This window comes from Aspergillus homomorphus (assembly GCF_003184865.1).
Source record: "Aspergillus homomorphus CBS 101889 unplaced genomic scaffold BO97scaffold_22, whole genome shotgun sequence".
NCBI classification, from domain to species: domain Eukaryota; kingdom Fungi; phylum Ascomycota; class Eurotiomycetes; order Eurotiales; family Aspergillaceae; genus Aspergillus; species Aspergillus homomorphus.
Genome location: NW_020291908.1, coordinates 380,047 through 400,237, shown reverse-complemented (window position 1 = coordinate 400,237; position 20,191 = coordinate 380,047). Strand labels below are relative to the sequence as shown.

General features: G+C 53.3%; 5 protein-coding genes across 5 annotated transcripts; 1 reads left to right on the top strand and 4 right to left on the bottom strand.

The window, feature by feature from the left end:
* Nucleotides 1-544: 544 nt before the first annotated feature.
* BO97DRAFT_470983 (RIC1 family protein) lies at nt 545-4,004 on the top strand (the record flags this gene model as incomplete). Its single annotated transcript, XM_025700004.1, has 5 exons — nt 545-960; nt 1,011-2,396; nt 2,447-2,714; nt 2,760-3,232; nt 3,279-4,004. The coding sequence occupies exons 1-5, from the start codon at nt 697-699 to the stop codon at nt 4,002-4,004; spliced, it is 3,117 nt and encodes a 1,038-aa protein (XP_025550689.1). The 5' UTR covers nt 545-696.
* A 195-nt stretch (nt 4,005-4,199) lies between these two features.
* On the bottom strand, nt 4,200-7,433 carry BO97DRAFT_470982 (GTP-binding protein YchF; the record flags this gene model as incomplete). Its single annotated transcript, XM_025700003.1, has 5 exons — nt 4,200-4,590; nt 4,722-4,862; nt 5,798-6,318; nt 6,559-7,116; nt 7,359-7,433. 5 exons carry the CDS (start codon nt 7,431-7,433, stop codon nt 4,200-4,202), a joined length of 1,686 nt encoding a protein of 561 aa, XP_025550688.1.
* A 681-nt stretch (nt 7,434-8,114) lies between these two features.
* hir1 (putative histone transcription regulator Hir1) lies at nt 8,115-12,168 on the bottom strand. Its single transcript, XM_025692776.1, has 5 exons — nt 11,856-12,168; nt 11,642-11,716; nt 11,325-11,546; nt 8,465-11,221; nt 8,115-8,404 (listed from the first exon to the last, which is right to left on the bottom strand). Exons 1-5 carry the CDS (start codon nt 11,890-11,892, stop codon nt 8,307-8,309), a joined length of 3,189 nt encoding a protein of 1,062 aa, XP_025550687.1. The 5' UTR covers nt 11,893-12,168; the 3' UTR covers nt 8,115-8,306.
* A 185-nt stretch (nt 12,169-12,353) lies between these two features.
* BO97DRAFT_392084 (SPFH domain-containing protein) lies at nt 12,354-14,170 on the bottom strand. Its single transcript, XM_025693854.1, has 2 exons — nt 13,611-14,170; nt 12,354-13,485 (listed from the first exon to the last, which is right to left on the bottom strand). The coding sequence occupies exons 1-2, from the start codon at nt 14,099-14,101 to the stop codon at nt 12,687-12,689; spliced, it is 1,290 nt and encodes a 429-aa protein (XP_025550686.1). The 5' UTR covers nt 14,102-14,170; the 3' UTR covers nt 12,354-12,686.
* Nucleotides 14,171-15,544: 1,374 nt separating this feature from the next.
* On the bottom strand, nt 15,545-18,728 carry BO97DRAFT_97511 (La domain family). The gene is made up of 4 exons (XM_025701172.1): nt 16,609-18,728; nt 16,080-16,545; nt 15,864-15,929; nt 15,545-15,804 (listed from the first exon to the last, which is right to left on the bottom strand). The coding sequence occupies exons 1-3, from the start codon at nt 18,321-18,323 to the stop codon at nt 15,921-15,923; spliced, it is 2,190 nt and encodes a 729-aa protein (XP_025550685.1). The 5' UTR covers nt 18,324-18,728; the 3' UTR covers nt 15,545-15,804; nt 15,864-15,920.
* Between the last annotated feature and the right edge of the window lie 1,463 nt (nt 18,729-20,191).

The window sequence follows — 20,191 nt, the reverse complement described above, 5'->3', positions numbered from 1 at the left end:
CGGCGGCGGCGGCGGGCTTGTTTCGCAGCTTCTCGTAGACGCTGTAGATGCTGGCCAGAGACTGTCCACCGAGGGCGTCCTTCACGGCAGCCTCGTCGGAGGGGTCAACCTTGAATGTATCCGCGATGCAGGACTGGGCGATCTCGATGGACTCGGCATCGTCGGCGCCGAGAGTGCCATCCTTCAAGCTGGCACCCAGGAAGTCGATAATAGCAAGCGCCAAGCGCTTCTTGGACTCGGTAGGAGCCTAGAGTATGGAACACGTCAGATGCTGATCTCCAGGGGCGTATGCAAAGTTGACACTAAAAGGAGCCCACCTACCATGATGTGAGCGAATTTGGGTATCAATGCAATGCAAAAGGGCCGGGGAGATTTAAACTTGTTGTTGGCCAGAAGAGTCGCGGCGGGGCGGATTTTGGGATGCGGGGGCTTTGCTTTGTTTGACTTGTTTGCTCCCGGAGCTCCCCTGCACGTGATAATCACCGTGCTTCCCGATTGACATCCAAGTCCATATCATCTTACAGTTCCGCGACTCATCGGGTCACAGCGAAGTCAGGAATTCTACTTGAATGGATATGGTCGGCATTTACGGGATCTCCCTTGTCTCGAGTCCGACGATCTAACGACCTAGTTCCAGACGAAGATGACTCGATGTGAAATTGTTCTGCTCCGTGACCCTCGCGCTTGCACCGAGCCATGTACTGGCCCTATGGAGTCCCCCGGGTCTATGCGATCAATGGCCCTAGAATTCCGGTCCTCGCATCCGACGACGAGGAATTATTAAACTACGATAGCTCTGCGGAACAAGGGGAGTCGTTGAATGTTAATAATGCCCGCGACAGGGCGGCCGTTACGGAGACGGCGTGGGCGGATGAGCCTATCACCGGCCTTTGTGTCTCCCGGAGTGGTTATATGTTTGCGACGATGACCAATTCATCGATTGCGCTCTGGCAAACAAGAGTGAGTCCTTTATGATGTGATTGATGCGCTCATGTTGACGGGCGATACAGCCCACCGCCGTTGTTGCTGCCGTTGCTCGGTCCGCCTCGTCGCTGGAGAACTATGGCTCCAATGTGGCCCTTCTAATGCACCCCGACTCGAATATACTCGTCGTTCAGACACTCAATGGATATCTTCTTACCTATACAATCGCTGTCAGCCCTAATACCCGTGTATATCAGCAATATTTTGATCAATCTACCTCGACCCGCCGCCAGACGCTCGCACGCTTGGCCGCGGAGGAAGAGGCCACTGGGATACGAGATGTTAGCGTTCGTTTCCGAATGGCTATCAAGATAGAATCAGGGATTGCCAAGGCTCTCGCACTTGATATGGAGCTTGTTGTCGCGACTGTCAAGCCTGCAGCCATCCAATGCATTCGTTGGAATCCGGATGCGGACGGCTCGCAAACTAAGTCGGAGCTCCTTAGTCGCGTACTGGGCGTGTCGAAGCGCACGTCTATTACGAATATGGTGTACGATCGAGCTATCAACTTGCTAATATGGGTGACCAACGAAGGCCAGGCCTACGCCGTCCAACGGGCCGCAGAAGATTCGGACGACGCCAAGAAGCTGTTCAAGGGCCATTGTTTCCATGACCCCAAAGATGATGGCGAGAAAGCTGTCAAGGTTGTCGTCAATGCTCGCTTCTCTCTCCTTACCGTGAGCTGCGCCAACGGTGAGATCTTGGTCTATACAGCCAAGGACTACCTGGGCAACGTTCCTCTATCACACAAACTACAGCTCCCGGCCTCGCCAGCTACGACCGGTAGCGTTACATTCATGAGCTACTCGCCAGATGGGTATTGCCTTTTTGCTGGCTATGAGCATGGCTGGACGACTTGGAGCGTTTTTGGAAAGTCGGGGGAGAGCAGCTTTGCGGCAGATCGTTCACTTGCCGACTCAAACGGCGAGAACTGGGTGACTGGCATCTCACACGGTTGTTGGATCGGTGGCGGCTCCGAGATAATACTTACAGGCCAGAACGATCGTCGCTTGTGGATACTGGAAACAGCACGGAGCGCTTTGACAGGCTGCTACTCTTCTGCGAATCTGGCTAGAGGCCTACTGCAAACTGGGACCGAGATTATCCTCTACCGCGGTCACGATCTACCAGATCTCATGACTATCTCGGGGAAGGACTCGCTGTGGCATCACGCACAATACCCTCCGAGTTACCTTCACTCACAGTGGCCGATTCGCTCAAGTGTCGTCTCTCAGGACGGGAGATACGTTGCTATAGCTGGCAGACGAGGGCTTGCGCACTACAGTGTGAACAGCGGCCGGTGGAAGGTGTTCGAAGACCCTAAAATAGAGAATTCCTTTGCGGTACGAGGGGGCATGTGCTGGTACGGACACATTCTGATTGCCGCCATTGACAACGACGGATCATACGAGGTAAGTAAATCTTCACCCTTCTGGTCACGCTTTTGTTGATGACGGTGTAGTTGCGATTGTACTCGCGAGAGATGCCCCTTAACAATCAGTCGATATTACATATAGAATACCTCCCCTCGCCGGTGGTCTTTGTCGGAGCATCGGGCGAGGACTCCTTGCTTGTTTATACATACGATAATATCCTTTATCATTATATCATCAACTCGGCACACTCTCGAATAACGCTGGTCCCCGTGGGGCAGATAGCTTTTCATGGGATTGTGCGCGCGCCGACCAGAGTCCGGGCAATCAGTTGGATTTTGCCCGAAGACCAGATGCGTAAGTGCGCCACCGCGTTGTGAGAGTCAAGTCTAACAACAATAGGGAACGGCGACCCTTCCCAAGATGTCAAGGTGGCATCCGTGCTTCTTTTGGTAGATGGCAATTTAGTCCTGCTGCAGCCATCGTTCTCGGAGAGCGGCGAGTTGAAATACGACATGCGCGTGGTATCGCACGACGTCGAATACTATATCTTGATGCGAGACCAGTTATCGTTCAACTTTGCGCCAGTTGACGAGTCCCTTCCGGCTAGTCCGTCGGCTGAGATGGCCTTGAATATGTACCGTAGCGACTTCTCGTTGAGGGATTCGCTGTGGACGTTTTGTGGGAAAGAGCTCCTTGCCTGGGGCGATGTGCAGGATGTCCTGCAGCGAGATGAAGTGTCAAAACCGCTTGAGGTACCCTTGGACTTCTACCCGTTATCTGTACTCCTGAACAAGGGTATCGTGTTGGGTGTGGAGGCGGAGATGACCCAGCGACGCGATGTCACCTTCTCCGCGCTGAAATTCGCTATCCGCGTAAGTACTCTTAATGAAGGTACCAGTGCAGCACTAACCTGGTTAGACGCATCTCTTCCTCCCCTACTTCCTCCAGCACAGTCTGACCCAGCGAGACATGCCTGCCGCGCTGTCGCTGTGTCAGCACTTCTCGCACCTCTCCTACTTCCCGCATGCGCTCGAGATTCTCCTGCACCACGTCTTGGATGACGAGGTCGACAACCAGAGCAAGGACAGCAAGGCCGACGACCCCTCGCAGAGGCACGAGCCGCTGCTTCCGATCGTGATATCATTTTTACAAGCATCCTTACCGACGAAGGTGTATCTGGATGTAGTTGTGCAATGCACTCGAAAGACGGAGCTGCGATCCTGGCGCACCTTGTTTGCATACCTTCCATCGCCGAAGGAGCTGTTCGAACAGGCCCTCAAGCTCGGATCACTCAAAACCGCCGTGGGGTACCTGCTGGTGTTGCAGGCGTTCGAGGACGACGCCGACGACCACGACGCGCCGATCGAGGACTACGTGGTGCGGCTGATGTACCTGGCATCGAAGCGGAACGACTGGGACCTGTGCGCCGAGCTGGCGCGGTTCCTGATCGCTCTGGACGGGACAGGGGAGATGCTGCAGCGGGCGGTGACGCGCGCGGGGCTGCGGGATGGGGGGTGGACAGGGACGGGGATGAACGGGTCCAGCACGAGCGTGAAGGGGCTGGGACTGGCGATGCGGACGCCATCGTGGTCATCGTTGTCACCGACGTCACCGCTATCGCCGCGTCCTGCAGAATTGGAATAGAATTCCCCCGTGTGTATATAGCGTCCTCCTCATCCTTTCTAAAGACAACAATACCAACTCTCCACCAAAGTAGACACAAAAAGCAATCCAAAGCAATCCAAAGCAATCCATTAGACTACAGCAATGGTATCAAGATCGTAACAAAAACCCCCTAAACCCCCCTCACCCCTCTAACCCCCCTCGTAAGAAGAAAAATTAATCCAAAGTCATCCTCCAAAGCCCATCCCCAAGATAATGCCCCTCATCAAGCACGATCCCCTTCCCCTTCTCCTTAATCTCCTCCGTGCCGACCTTCAACACCCCCACCAGACAGACCGTCTCCTTCCCCTCGGCCCGTACAGCAACCACCTGGCCGGCCTCCACCGCATTCTCCTTATCAGGCAGCCGTCCCCCAGCGGAGGTCAACCCGGGCGCCATGAGCGCGGCACCCGAGAGCACGAACCGGATGGCGCCGCGGTCGATCTGCACGGTGGGCAGGGCGTCCGGGTAGGCGTGCAGCAGCTTCAGATGGGGAATCGGGGGGCCGTCTTGCGGTTGGAAGAAGAGGGGGATCGAGTCTATGCTGTAGAGGGTTGCTTTTTCGGGACTAGATCCTCAGAAGAGAAATCAGCATAGAATTCTTGATTTTGGTGGGGGGGGTGTGGGGATGGGGTGCGCGCAGCTTGCTATACATATATAAACAGGGGTGGGGGGGGGGCCAGAAGGGAAAAAACGTACAGCTTCACAGCATCCAACTGCGCCTTCTTAGGTAGCACATCCTCGATGTACGGTTCGAAACCAGGGTAGGTTTCTAGGAAGCGTTGGCGCAGGGCGCGCTGCACTGAGGACTTGACTTTTGAGCGGTTGCTCGGGGGGATTCTATTTTTGAGTATATTATATTAGCATTGGGTTGATTTTCGGGTGGGTTTGAATTTGGAGCCCCCGTTGGTGGTGGTGCATAGGGGGGCGCTGCGCTGATTGTGCTGGTTTGGCGTGCAAGTGGTGTGCGTAGCTTGAGGTACAAATGAGGCGGGGTAATGCTTCGTTTCGTTCTGCTTCGCTGCTACTCCGGTGGTTGAGTGGGATTGAGGGGAGGGGTGTAGGCTAGACAATAGCTGAGCGGAGTAAACTCACTCTTTCTTAAACATGGCGGGTTTTGTGTTGTATTGCTGGAGTGAGTTCAAAGTTGTTGCTTCGCGGCGGCCGGGTTGGCTCCGGTCATTATCTGCTGGGCAGTGGGCGTTGCGTTGCGGGGAATCGGGGTCACGTGACTTTATCTGCGTTCGATGCGGTCGTGCTTCTCTTCAAGAGTCGTAGACACTTGGAACAGGAGGATATTTTCATTATGCGTAGTTTATTTCTTTGTTAATATAATCTGTGTTTATAGTTACAGCTGAAGCTGGAATTGCTGGGTGCCCTTGGATGCTCTAGTAGAAAGCTGTTGTTCGCAGGCCTCTATCCTATTTCACAGATTGTGATCAAAGCTCTCGAACTAGGTTTACTAATCTCTCCTCTATGAACTGCGAAGCTTGGCTTCAATCCATTGTTTCTTGCTATGCAACGCGAGTACCATGTAAAGCTGACGCAATTCGGGACAAGGATTCGGACTGCAAGGAGCCATGATTGAAACACTCAATTCAGCAGCGGTAAGCTCCGATCAGAGCTCCAGTCAACAACCCCACTTTAAGTTTTACGAATACCAGACACAATGAAGATAAATGAAAGAACCAGTTCATAACAATTCATTTTTAATTGCTACAATTGCTACAAGTCATCACAAGACCTAAGAGCGAGCAGCACCGGCCTTGATCAACAGGATATCACCGTCCTCGACGACGTAATCCTTACCCTTGGTCATGATCTTACCGGCAGCCTTGACAGCGGCTTCGTCGCCGTACTCGCGCAGGGTCGCGTAGTTGTACACGATGGCCTGGATGAAGGTCTTCTCGAAGTCGGTGTGGATGACACCGGCGGCGGCAGGGGCCTTAATACCCTTGCGGATGGTCCATTGACGGACCTCGTCGGCACCGGTGGTGAAGAAGCTGGCCAAGTTCAACGACTGACGCATGGTGGTGATCACCTTGGGCAGGGCGGACTTGGTGTTCAGGCTCTTGCACTCCTCGAGGGCGGCGGCGTCGTCCTCGAAGCGGGTCAAGCGCTCCTCGAAGGAAACGGAGATGGGGATCAGAGGGTCACCGGACGAGTTGGTCTTGATCCATTCGAACACCTTGGGCAAGTACTTGTTCTTCTGGCGGATGTAGTCCTTCTCGCTCAGGTTGACCAGGTAGACAACGGGCTTGGCCGTCAGCAACATGAGAGGGTTGATAGTCTCGACCTGAATGAGCGAACGGGTTAGCGCTCGGTTCCCACCACACAATGAGTGTATTCAAGAACAATAATCCAAAGTAACAATATCAGATGGGATTTTATCTCAACATGGCCTCTGCGTTGTAAATAAAAATGAGGCCATTCGACGAGCTGGGTTATATTCGAGCAGTGCTCTTATTCATCATAATAATTTGGAGGTGGTGGGTGGGTGGGCAAGCAGACGGGGAGAAAAAAAAATCAAACGTACCTCCTTGGGGCCCCATTCACCCTTTCTCACATCCTTACCCTCGCGCAGCCACTCAAGGACCTTAGCAACAGTGCCTTCTTCCTCGCGCAGCTTCTTCATCTCCAGGGACTGACCACCACGCTTGGTCTGCTTCTGCAGGGCCTCGAGCGCCTTCTCGACGAACTCGATATCCTTGACGCGCAGCTCCTCGCTAATGATGTTCAGATCCCGGACGGGGTCGACATCACCCTCGACGTGGATGATCTCGGCATCGTCGAAGCAACGCACGACCTGGAAGATGGCGTCGACGGCACGGATGTGAGACAGGAAAGAGTTACCGAGACCGGCACCGGTGGAGGCACCGCGGGTCAGACCGGCGATATCATACACGGTCAAGTTGGCAGGCACCTGCGACTTAGGCTTGTAGTGCTCGCACAGCCAGTCGAAGCGGTCATCAGGAACAATGACACGAGCTTCCTCGGGGTCGATGGTGGCATAGGGGAAGTTGGCGGGGTTACCCAGCGTGGACTTCGTGATAGCCTGGAAGAGCGTGGACTTGCCGACGTTGGCGAGACCAACCTAGAAAAGATGTTAAACCATCTTGATCCTTAATTCCTACAAAGGAATGTGTGGGAATTGTGGTGTTGGGAAGAAGAAAAGAAGAAAAAAAAATTGATGCAAGGGGAAGCGAGGTTAAATAGGGTAAGAAAAAAGGAACGGATAAAAAATTGGGGGGGTTGGGAGGGGCAGCAGTAGCAGAAGCAAGCAGCAGAAAAAAAAAGGAAGAGGAAAATTAGTCGGTGGGGTCAATGCTCACATACGATACCACTCTTCAGGTTATTGCCTGGGCGGCCCAACAGGACCTTCTCTTGCACGACAGCCTTCTTGGGGGGCATTTTGGAGGATTTCTTCTTCTTGCTGGAATAAGACCGGCGGGAGAGAAAAGAAGGCGGGGAGGAGGGGAGGAAAGAAGAAGGGAAAGTCGAGAAGGAGGAGGAAGAGGGGTTAAGGAAAAGAGATTGAGATTGGATCAGGCGCGAGGCCAAAGCAGGACCAGCTGCGGAGCGATGGAAGCGGAGTGAAAGTAACAGCAGGACACCCGGCTGTGAGGGAGACGTGATGACGGTGCCCACGGCACAGAGCAGTGGGCTTGAAACTGAGGGAGGAGTCAAGGAGTAGAGTTTACAGACCCAATTGGTTCAATTGAGTGAAGGAGGAGGAGGAGGAGGAGGTGGTGGTGGTGGTAAATGCAGACGAAGTATGAAAGCTGCCCAACAGTACTTAGTGTGAAAAAAGAAGAAGAAGACTGACAGACTGACTCTCGAACGATGACGCTCTCTTTCTTCTTCCCCCTTCCTTCCTTCTTTCTTCTCTTTGTGTTGTGCGGTGGAGGGCCCTCAAGGGCCCCCTCACCGCCCACATGACTCGCCAGCCCTGCGTTACGTAACTTCTTCCACGGGCTTGGTTTAACTGTACTGTACAGTACATACTCTATACATGTTGGACAACATCTCGCAAGCAGAATACCGCTGAATAGCAAAGACCATCACGATGGTCAATGTTCGAATTGAACTATAGTACACAGTAGCGAAAGCATGATCCGCATGATGCTCGAATAAAAATTGATCCTTCCCCAAACCCATGCATGCAATCCATCCATCCATCCATCCATCCATCCGTCGGTATGGACTGAAAGTGGCTACGCAACGCCAAACGAACGCCAAACGCAGATGATCGGTTTGAAACTGCAACAAGGCACAAGACACAGTCTATGTCTCCATCGCATCACTACCCTCCGCTTCATTGTCGACCATGCCCAGTAGTTTGGCGTACGGCACCGTCACCCGCTGAAGATCCCGATGTTTGCCTAGAAAGTGACCCCGAGTCAGCGACAAACAAAAAAGGTTATGAAGCAAGAAAAGCTTACCGAGTGATAAGATCACCTCCTTCAGCAACACTTCCCGTGGCCAGCCACAGAGCGTCTCGGAGCTCTCGCGCCAATTCCGGCCCTCTTGCTCGTTGTCCTGCAGACGACGAACGGTATCCGTCTCATCTTCCTCAAACAAACCGCCGATCAGCCCCTTCAGAAGCTCTTCCACCTTCATCTTCAATCCTTCCGCCCCGAGACGCTTAGCATACATCGACAGGTAAAGACGGAATTCGTCCTTGGCCCCGAGAGATAGCGCGGCAGCCAGTCGGTTCTCCAGGTGAGCGATGGATACGCTGGACTCGAAGCTTTCGTAGCCCTCGCGGGAGAGCAGGACCTTGATCAGTCGTTGTAAGAAGTAGGCCCGACCCCGCAGCAAGGTCTCGTTGGTGGTATTACGTTCCAAAAACGGAATGATGCCGGCCGACACGGCTGCCTTGGCTTCCTTGTCTTGCTGCGCGTCGGCGGACTGAAGGTTGCCCACTGGTGCTTCGGTCGTGTTCCAATACTGGCTGCCCACCGCCCACCAGGCCTCCGAAATCCGCTGCCAAGTATACATGGACGGGGAGTAGGAATACCCCTCGCCATTCGTCAACGCGACCACGATCCGGCCTTCGGAGTTGATGCGAGCATTGGTGATGGCAGGCGCAGCCGTCGGATGAGCACCCAATGTGTGGATGGCCGCGTCCAGCACTGGCTGGAGGGAGATAGGTGGATGGGGCGAGGAGAGGTGCTTGACATTCCATACGTAGCACATGCCCACGGTCGTGATGCAGAGAATCCAGGGACCATTACACTCCAGGACTACGGGCTGCGCCTCCAGTACCAGCGCACTGACTAAGCGACGTCCAGCTGGAGTCCAGATATACACAGACCCATCTTCACAGGCTGCGGCCCACATGCTCTGGTTACCGGTCACCAGCAGAACAGGTCGTGGGAGGAAGTCCTGCCACAACGGCTGTTCACCACGGAACAGGGTAAGTCGGACCGGCTCTCGGTCAACGACACGCCCCGTCAAGCTTGCCGGAGACGGGTTACGCGCTTCGAAAATAACATCGGCTCGCGATTTGTTAAATTCGCTAGATGTGCCGGGGGGCTCCGTGGGCTTGCCAGTGGAATCTATGGCTCGTAGTATCTGACTCCGAATCTTCGGGACAGCCAACCGGAGTTGGCTGATTGCCATGCAGGGATTCGTTACCGCAGGCCGGATGTATTCTGGAGTCTGTTGCTGGCCCGTCGGCGCAGGTTGCGTCTGCGCAGGTAACAGGCCGTCGGGCGTGTTGGCTAGAATCGGGGTCGCCCCATTCTGGCTCGCCAGGGTCACACGCTTCTCAATATGTCCATCATCGTCGCCCTCAAGCTGTGCGAGCTTGCGCTTGTTTCCGAAAAGCAGCGCTGCAATCCCTCCCTTGGGCAGCCCGTCGAAAGGTTTCGAGAGATCGATAATCGATTGCGGGGTATCGGCCTTCACTTGACTGCTGACCGACGCCATTAACCGGGACTGTGGGAGGGATGACTCGGCAGCACCAGCCCCAGACACCAAGAGAGGCGCTATCCGCTTTCTTCCGTCCTTCGTGTATGTGGGACGCTGCTTCAACCTTTCAAGTTTTGCCTGATAAGGGTCAGGTTTCTCAGGCTCTGGGGCCGCCGGTGTCGCTGCTGTTCCATTGGGCTGGGCCTTCGGCGCATCTGAAGCTGGTGAAGGAGCAGAGGTTGTAGTGACGCCATTCGACTGTGCTTGAGCCGGTTTCCCGTTGGCCGTAGGCTCTGTAGTTGCGTGATCGTCACCCATCAGAGCCCCCATACGACCTTCGACGCCCTTGATTTCTCCAGCTTTGCTTTTCTCCTCAAGCAGTAGCCCATCCGTCGTCTCGGCGATGCCTGCACCCCGCCGGTTAGTGCCGAATTTAGTAAGCGACTTCTCGTTCTCTTCCATTTCCATGGCATAGCCGAGGTCGCCATCTTCAAACCGGACTGCAAGAATCGTGCCGTCGAGGGCGGTTGCGTAGAGGCACCTTCCATCCGGACTCCAGGCCAAATCAGATATCGATTTAGCAGCCAGCTCTTGCGCGACCACAATCGGTCGTGGATTACTCGTAATCCAAATACTGAGGGACTTATCCCCTCCCGCGCAAGCGATTACGGTCACGGAGTTGACCACCGCGTGACCCTGGCTATCCACAGCCTGCTTATTGATCGGCTCTGTGGAGTACAGTCGCGGAGAGAAGGCGCACACTTCAACAGGGGCTTCATGCCCGATGAGGTTGATGTCACCATCCCACGAGCCGCGATTGATGATCGCGACCGAGCTGACGGGTCCATTGACCGCATTCGCGGCCGCAATATGCATGCCATCCGGAGACCAAGAACAACGTCGGAAGTACGCGGTGAGAGGCGAGTTCGAGAACGGCGCGGTGATGGTAGTTTCGAGAATGAAGTTGTTCAAATGATCGTGAGCGGTGGAATTCGGCGCAGGGGACGTGAATCGAAAGATGCGAACCGTGCGATCGTCGCTAGCCGTAGCAAAGTACTTATTCGCGGGGTCGAACGTAATTCCCTTGACATGACTCTGGTGAATGGACAGCGTCTTGAGCTTCTCAAATGTATGCCCCGACCAAACCACGACTTTAGAATCCAACCCCACAGAAACAAGGATGGACGAATCGTACGACCAGCCTAGATCCTGAACGTCGTTATCGTGGCCGATCAACCTTCGGATGGTGCGCCAGTTCTCCACGGGGGGCGCCTCGTTGGATCCTAGAAACCGGAAGCACGAACCATTAGCCAGCTTTCACTCAATTAACTCAACCAGCCCTTGTGGCGCTGGAGAAAAATCGCAAAGGAGACCCCAGATACCCACCGAACGTAGACGCATGAGAAGGAGGATTAGCATCCAGCGTATAAATGCACACAATCTTATCGTCTGCCCCCGACGCCAAGTATTTCCCGTTGGGCGAAAACCGAACCGTGTGAATCGTGCCGGAGTGATTGCTCATGGAAGCCAGCTGCTTAGGTTTATTGCCAGACTGCGGGTCCTCGGTGTTGCAAATGGCCTCCGTAGACCAGATCCGAACATAGCCATCTGCAAGAACCGCAAGAGGGGAATTGGGTTCCAGTTAGCGCTAATCCCATCAAGCCACGAGTGCACACCTATGTCCTGGGGGGGAAGATGCTGACCTCCAGCCGCAGTCACCAAGCGAGATCCGTCGGGAGAAACATCGCAGCTATACACTTCGAAATCCTTTCGCTCGCCTGTGGATAGACACCCGAAGGTAAAAGGTTAGCCCCAGCTCTGATGATTTTCAAGAGACCCTCGACAGCGCCAGCACATGTAAAGGGAGAATGAAAGGACAATCTTTGGCTAGCGAAAAGGTCAAGTGACGGAACGTACCCCCATGCGTCAGCCAAACTGGCTTTATAATATGCATCGCAGTACCCTTCCTCGCTCTATTCGTGGGGAAGGAGGAAGAAAAAGTTCGCCTAATGTTCGTGGTAGGCGAGGTCCGTATTCGGAGTCGATCACAGGCAAATAGACGTGGATGAGGGACTGCTGGGATGGAGCATCGCAAAGCAAGCTTGTGCCCGGTTCATCGGATCATGGGCTTCTCAGTCCACGGATATGAGGGAAAATTATATGAGTCTGGAGGTCGTGGTGAAGACCACCTGATCTGGCCGTGGGGGGGTTTGGCGGAGAGAACGCGGACCAAGGGCCGATGAAGGCGCGCTCGTTTCGTTTCTACTCAAGTCGCGATCTCCAGAATGGGCGGCGCGGGAGGCGGTGGCCCGAGCTCCTCCTACCCATATCCGAAACGGTCTGGATTGCACCTGTTCAATGCAGTACATCCCCGGGATGCGCAAGTCCAATCTACTACGCATGCAGAAGGTTTCAGGCCATAATCCACTTTTTTATCTACTGTACATGGTATCGATGGAGACTAGAAAATCCCCCACCAACTAAACGAGCATAACAAAGGCCGTACGGTGATGCTCATGCAAAATCAAATGGCCGACAATCAATCCAATAACAGGCCATACAGGCCGCAGAGGACAAGAGTAAAGTTACAAGTGCGGTTAGAATAGTATCGTTGTCATGTGGAGGTTCGTAAGCTGAAAGTATCATGGAGACAGCCGAGAAGAGGATAGGGCCAACAGTGGGGATAATACAACACGGCTAGAGATGGCAGGAAGATTGAATAAAGCATCGGATTAGAGGCACTTCAAGTTAGTTCTTCGACTGGCTAGCATGATCAAGTTCGTCCAGTTCGGCCTGAGAGACATCATCGTCCGGGTGACGCTCCGTCGTTTGCTCTCCGGTCTTGGAGCTTCGGGAGGTGTCGGTTCGAGAGGGCTCGGGCTCCTGCACATCCAGAGCCTTTGATGCGAGACTGCGCGCTTGGCTCTGGCTGACCTTGCCGTATACGGCCATGGCTTGCGCAATCATGTTGCCCATGTCTCCCACGTTACCAGGAACAACAACGGCAGTACCCTCCTTGGCCAGTTTGGAGAACGCATCGACGTACTTTTCGGCAACGCTGAGGCTAAGAGCGCCGTGGGCGTTCTCTTGGCCAGCCTCAATAGCCTTAGCGACAAGATCGATGCCCCTCGCGGTAGCCTGCGCCTTCAGCAAGATGGCTTCGGCGTCACCAGCAGCCTGGTTGATCCGTTCGGCACGCATGGCTTCGGAGGCCAGAATAACAGATTGTTTGCGACCCTCAGCGATGTTAATGGCGCTCTGACGCTGACCCTCAGAGTCAAGAATCTCCGCTCGCTTCGATCGCTCCGCAGTGACCTGACGGTGCATCGCAGCCACCACTCCCTCCGGCGCGTGGATATCCCGGATCTCGTACCGCAGACAAACGACACCCCAGCTCTGAGCGGCTTCGTTGATTGCCTGCGTGATGTTGGTGTTGAGCGTAGCGCGCTCCTTCAAGACATGATCTAGGGTAAGCTGGCCGATTTCGGAGCGCATAGTCGTCTGCGCGAGCTGGGAGATGGCGTATTCAGCGTCCTCGACACCGTAGCTAGAAACCAACGACCACAGGGTTAGCGGAGTCGGCGAGATGCGCGGGGAGAAAAAACAAAGCAGGGCACTAAAAGCCCAGTGGTGCCATGAATTAGAAGGATACTGAGTCAAAATCAAGCTCACCTGGCTTTATATGCATCGACCACCCGCGTGTACAATACACCGTCCAACTCCAGCGTCACATTGTCGGCGGTGATGGCGTTCTGACTAGGGATCTCAATTGCAGATTCCTTGAGACTCTTAACATATGCGATTCTATCGATGAATGGTATCAAGAAAGCAAGGCCAGGCTCCAGTATCCGGTGGAACTTGCCCATGCGCTCAACAATCCATGCCGTCTGTTGGGGTACGAACCGGACCACAGTGTTGAGGGGCAGTGTCTGACGATTGGAGAAATATGTCGTTGGGCCTCCCGACTGCAAGGATGTCGGGCCCATGTTTAGGAAGGAAGACTCTGGAGCTCGTCTGCGAGCTGAATTAGAGACATCTCTCCGTCGAATCCGATTCAAGGTGTTCGCTGTGACTATGGAGGAGCGGGAGAGGGAGCTTGAATTGAGGAGTTGGCTGCGGGAGGACTGAAGCAGTCGCAATGACTGCCGGGAGGCCACGTCCATGGTATCAGAATAAGGACGCGAATGTGTTTAAGGGTGCTTAGGAGGTTCTGATTGAAATGAATGCTGGAGGCAACTGGATGAAGCTGAGACGGCTCGGCTCATGGCGCTGCTTCTCCGACAGCCCGCTCTCAGGTAGTGCTTAGTCATTGTTCCATGAACGCCGACGTAATTTGCAGTTACTCAGCTGAGCAGTTGCGAGTAACTCAACTATCGTTAACGTTAACTAGCACATCACGCATATTATTGCCTGCCTAGTATCTGAGAAGTTAGTAGTTACTCATCATTCTTACATGCTTATTCGCAAGCATCCTTACAAGAGCTTCGCAAAGCCAATTGACTAGTAACAATTGACTAAACGATATACCTAAACAAGCAGGCCCCTGTTGTAAAGGCTGCGAATGGCTCTATCGCCACTAAAGACTTCGAACAGCAATTAGATTCAACAATTAGACTTAACAGTGAGAGACCCAGGTTTACCATCAATTGGAATTACTAGCAAACACCCACACATCCCATGCTCAGCCGAATACCCCCAATGCAGTTTGTGGTAGATAACCCAAAAATCCGGAAACTCCTTAATCAATGCAGAATGAGAGGGCAACGCTTGAGTTATACCTCGGGTCGCGAAAGACAGGCAATAGAAACCAGCGTAGAAACAAGCCCAGTACTCCATCTGAACTCAATAGTAATCTGAATACCACTTCTCCCCAGTGAAAAGCACGTGCCAGCGGCAGGATCGATAAGAAAGACCATGAAGCAATTCTCCTTATGTTGGTTTTTGTTTTTGTTCCATTCGTACTAGAAATCGAGACAACAAGGGTAAAACAGTACCGCAGTATTAGGAAAGATAAGAATCCCGGATAAACAGTCTATGGTCGTGGAAAGATTCAGCCCGGCGCACCACGGAAGCAAGCATCAGGTGCAGGGATACTGCCCAGTAAAAACATGCCCGGACTCCAGAAATTTTTGAAACCTCCCAGGACTGAAGCAGAGAGAAACAGAGATAGAAAGTGAGAACGCGCGTGAACCATAAAAGATATAGGGCCAAGACCTTGAATGTGGGAACTCAATTCACTTCGCTTGGAAGGGTCGTAGGCGAGTTGGAAACAAACATAGATGCAAGTCATGACGGCAGGATCACAATGGAAAACATAAATGGTGTGAGAACATGGGGCAAGAAAAAGCAAGAGAAACAAAATCACTTTTCCAGCTCGGCAATCAGACTAGCATTCAGTGTACAGTCATCTTTCGGCATTATTATGGAAGCAGCAGCTGCACTAAGTCAAGATGCACAGCGCAACCTGGACAAAAGTGAACTTCTTCTCAATGAGTGAGACACAGTCTAGAATGACCTTCTTTGGTTTCAAGACTTTGCTGCTTGTCAAAAGACGCTGCAAAATTGAACAATAGAACCGTTGCTGACGTTTCGTGCAGAAATATCGATCATCAAACGCTAAGCTCTGGGAAATTCATTGTACATTTGTGCATTGGAAATTTTCGGGGAGGAAGAATGGCGAGAATTGGGTAAGAGTCGAGAGCGGTCACAATTGAGGTTTCTGGTAAGGGATGTGAATCGATACTCGTATGAGTGTATGTGAGTGGTCGTTGAGGGAAATCGGGAAACAATTGCAGGACCAGAGTTCCGGCTGATTACCTAGCTTCAGTAGGTTGCCTGGTAGCCTAGCCATTTAGGCAGTGTGCATCTGCTGTCGCATTAGTATAAACGAAATGAAATCTCAATGCGGGAGATCTCGAAACTAACCTAGAACACGTGGTCGCCGAACTCCGTATGTTTCATTGGAATAAACGTGGACTATATTTACTCCACCTGAGAGCCACTGAGCATTAGCATCTTCTGGGGAATGTTTGAGTAGAGCGCTGAGCCGTGAATCCCATAGGCAGCTGTGAAATGCTGCCTCGGACACCGCGGCTACCCGAATCTAACTCAGTTATAAATATCAACAAGAGGGATCCGTACGTTTGCGACTTCAGTCTGGGCATTGACAGACTGAGAAGGCGAGAATTCCGGAGCGTCGGATGACAGTGTCTTCGAAGCCCGGGATTCAACAGTGCCATTGGCGACTGAACCATTCACACCTTCCACATTGTTCTGGAACATGGGGGCGTCATCCTGTTTGGGAGGGTTGAGGACACTGACGGTGGCAGGACCCTCATTCTGGGCAGACTGGTCGCGCTGCTCGAGGGGGAGAACCCACTGCTCCCACGTATCCCGGGGTCGCAAACGGTCAATTCCGTCTTCGCCTGTGACGTACTCGACGGTTCTCAGCGAGTGAGAGACGTGACGCAGGAGGTTGAAGTCTTCGGTCATGGACTTAACCCGCTTGAAGCTGGCAATGACGGATAAAGCGACGAAACCCTGCGAGTCCATGTGCTTGCGAAGGAACAAGTCCTTGCAAAGGTTATCAACCGAAAAATAGTATTCCCTGGGGCACACATTAGCTGCTTTGGGCCATACCAGAAGACTTGAAAAGGGCCTATCCACTTACAATTGCATTCCGAGCATGCTCATGACAGAGAAAGGCTCCATGTACTGCTGATAAGGGATTGGACTGATGGGAGCAGCATGCATTTGCGGGAAGCTGTATATGCTGTTGATCTCCGGCTGGTAAGTATAGACGGGGGGATACATGGCACCGTTGGGGAGGGAAGGAGAGCGCAAAGACATTCTGTGGCCCCCTGATGAGCCATTAGCAGGACCGTGCTGTTGTGATCTCTGGCGATCACCGAAGCCGAAAGACTTGAATGGAGTGAAGGTGTGGTGCGACATGTGGTTGTTGGCGAAGTGAGTGTTCTGGGCGCCGTTGAAGCCGGCATGGCCTCCACGCCCTCCACGGTGGGAGCCTCGTCCCCGGTCGGCGCGCGACTCGCGAGAGAAGTCCTTGTCTTTGCGGTCGTGAAATCCGGTGAAATCGCCAGATTTCGGGCCATTGTCCGGACGAGCAGACCCGGAGCGAGGACCAGCCTGTGTATCGACGGACAACTGGGGGTTCCTGGAGTGATGATCGGAGCCCTTTTCATGACCCTTGGCAAATTGCTTAGCATCGCGGTGGTGACGGGGGAAAGTATCGGCGCCATTTACATTCTTGCCACCTTGGGCGGCGTGGACGTTCTCAGCTCCCTTGGGTCCGCGACCAGATTGGTGCTTACGGGAGTCGGGCAGTCCAGCATCCACGCTGTTAGAGCGCCTGGATTGCGCAGGCAGAGAGTTAGCGCGAGCTGAGTTGGGCTCGTTCCTGCCTCTGTCTGCAGCAGTCGTCTGCTTCGTGGAGCCCTGCGCGGCCTGGCCGGAAGCATTCTTCTCAGCGCCATGGGTGCCATTGCGAGCCCCCTCACGTCCACCACGGGCCGATCTTCCACCGCGACGGCCAGCGGAAGGAAGAGGGGTGTTGAAGACGGCGGTCGGGACATATGGGACAGGCATCCACTTCTCCTTGCCGTGAGGGCGGATCACAGGGCTCTTCTCGGACTTCTCCTGAGGCTTCTTCTTCTCTTCACCTTGAGCAACATCGGGCGTCGGCCAAAGGTTGGCATCTCCCACGGGGGGAATGCTTGCACTCTCGTCCCGTCCCTTGGCTCCGTCGGTCTTCTTGCGGTCCTTGGCACTTTCCTGGCCATCGGTTCCCTTTTTCTTGGAAGCGGGCTTCGCGGGCTCCTGCTGCTGGTCGCCTGATGTTGAGGAAGCAGCGGACGTAGTCTTGGGAGTTCCGGCCTTCGTAGCGGGCTTCAATGCGGCCATAGCCTTGACCTTAGCCGCCTGGGCCTCTTTTCTCTGGTGCCACACGTTCACTGTCGGGAGGGGGGCAGCCTTAAGCTCCTTAGCCGGTGCGCTCTTCTCCTTCTCATCCGTCTTGTCATCAGTGCCCTCTTCTTCACCGGTCGCCTTCTCCGGTCCGGATGCTTGGGACTGCTTGTCCCAGGTAGACTCTGAGGTACCATTGGGCGTATTTGATCCATCCTCATCCTTGAGCGTGCCGGAGGTAGACGAAGAGTTGCCAACGCTAGACGATTCAGCTTCCTTGTCATTGGTGCCGTTCACATTCTCGGATTCGGTGTTTGCCTCCACCTTGGCAGGTACAGCCTCCGTGGACTGTTCCGCGTTAACCTCGGCATTCTGCTCGTCGGACATGGGAACTGGCTCGGCGGGCGAATTTGTGGCAGCGACGCCCTTTGCTGCTTGTGCGTAGGAAAATGTAGCGGCCATCTTCTTGACGTACGAAGGACGTATCTAATGTACCGTTCTAAAGGGGGAAATAAAGACGAAGACGGCGTGAAATATTCTGTTCTGCCAGAGAACGTGGAAAGTCAACCACAGTTGGTCGGTGAGATAAATCCACCGACGATGGCAAGCAGAAGATACAACTTCCGCCGTTTAGGCAACCCCGCCGTTATGCAACTTCCCGTCGCTGGATATCACTCCTACTCAGCAGCAGGTGGCTGTGATTGTATTCCGAGGACGAACCTTTCGTACTAGTATGACGGGCGATGACAGATGTGGTCGGCTCGCAAACAGTCTGATCTGTGTTGAGATCTAGAACACGGATCGCATGCGTAGATCGATCTTGAAGCTCGTTCTCGACAAGGGCCGTTCGAACGGTGAGCGAGGGGTGAGATCTAGGGATCGACGTGGATGAGGTTCGCGGGCACTAAAACCGCTACGCGAGAAATCGTACTGCGTTTAAGAGTACCTGAGTGGACTCGTTTAGGGTGAGTGTTTCGATGTTGAACCCTTGCCAAACTCACGGCAAATGGTTAAAAGATCCCGGTTCACCGAAGGATCCGACTGCGCTCCTGGCTCCGGCTAGTTGACGGTAGGACAAGAGGGCACGGTCGAGAACAATGCACGCTGGAAGGCTCGCAAGGAACTTGTTGATCTTGCCCCTTGTGTGAAGCGTAGACGAGAAGCGCGACTTGCACGTGGTGACGAGTGATCCGAAACTTCGAAGTTTTGGAAATTCGCCCGGTGCGGTAGAAGGCAGAAAGTAAAAAAAGAATCGAAAGAGAATGAGGTGCTGCGACAGAAGAGTTTGAAGCAGAACCTGTGCGGAGAAGGTACAAGATGGGTAAGATTAAAGTGATCGATCGATCAAGTTACCTTGTTCAGTTCCGAAAGGGAAAAAAATAAGAAAACTCGTAGTTCCGCGAAACACAGAAATGTGTGGATCGGAGGACGGAAAAAGTGTACTGGAGAAAAGGCGCACCACTTCACTACAGCAACACAGGCACGGACAGCCGGTGGAGAGGAAAATGAAGGGAAAGCGAAAGACCCAGTTTCTGAGTGGAGGTAAGGGTAAGGAGTAGAGGAGGGGAGGGGAGGGGGGAAAGAAGAGGGGAGGGGGAAGAGTAAGAAGGGAAAGGGAAAAACGAAACGAGGATGAAGGAGTAGTAGACGGAGACAGACAGAGTAGTGTAGTGTAGTTAGTGAGGGAGTGAGGGAGTAACAGTCTGTGTGTGTGTGTGTGTGTGTGTGTGTGTCAGAGTCATAATAATTTACAAGCCGCCGGAAGGGACGTGGAAGCCGAAGAAAGGAATCTTCTCTCCCCTTGGCCTGGTTACCCTTTTCACCTCCCTTACACTTTCGTTTCAACTGGTATGGACGGAAGTTGGAATCTACTTGATATCACCGATTTCAGCGATGGATTGGTGGTATGAAGTTGAATTTACTAACAGTTGAGTTCCTCCAATCTCGTATTTTATTCTGTTACCCAATTTACCCTAGATATTTTACCCAATTTACCTAAAAACTTGGAGAGACCCGGAGTTGGAGGAATGAAGAAGACGATGAGGAAAAAAAAAGCTGCAAAAACATTGTTCCTTCCATATACCCGCACATTCTGAGGAGGAAGTGCGGTTGGTGGATGTCAGGGCTTGTGTGGGTATGAACCACTCTTGCTCGTTCCTCAGCCCCGTGAATCGTCCGGTAATTTTGGCCGTGAAGATACCAACAGTTGGTCGCGGATTGCTAAGAGCGAGTTGTTGTTGCGATGGTGTTGCATCCTCAGTCTGACAGTGCCATCTTGTAGTCAGGTCATTATAAAGAGAAACCTCCCTCAGTATTCTTAGTCGCATGAG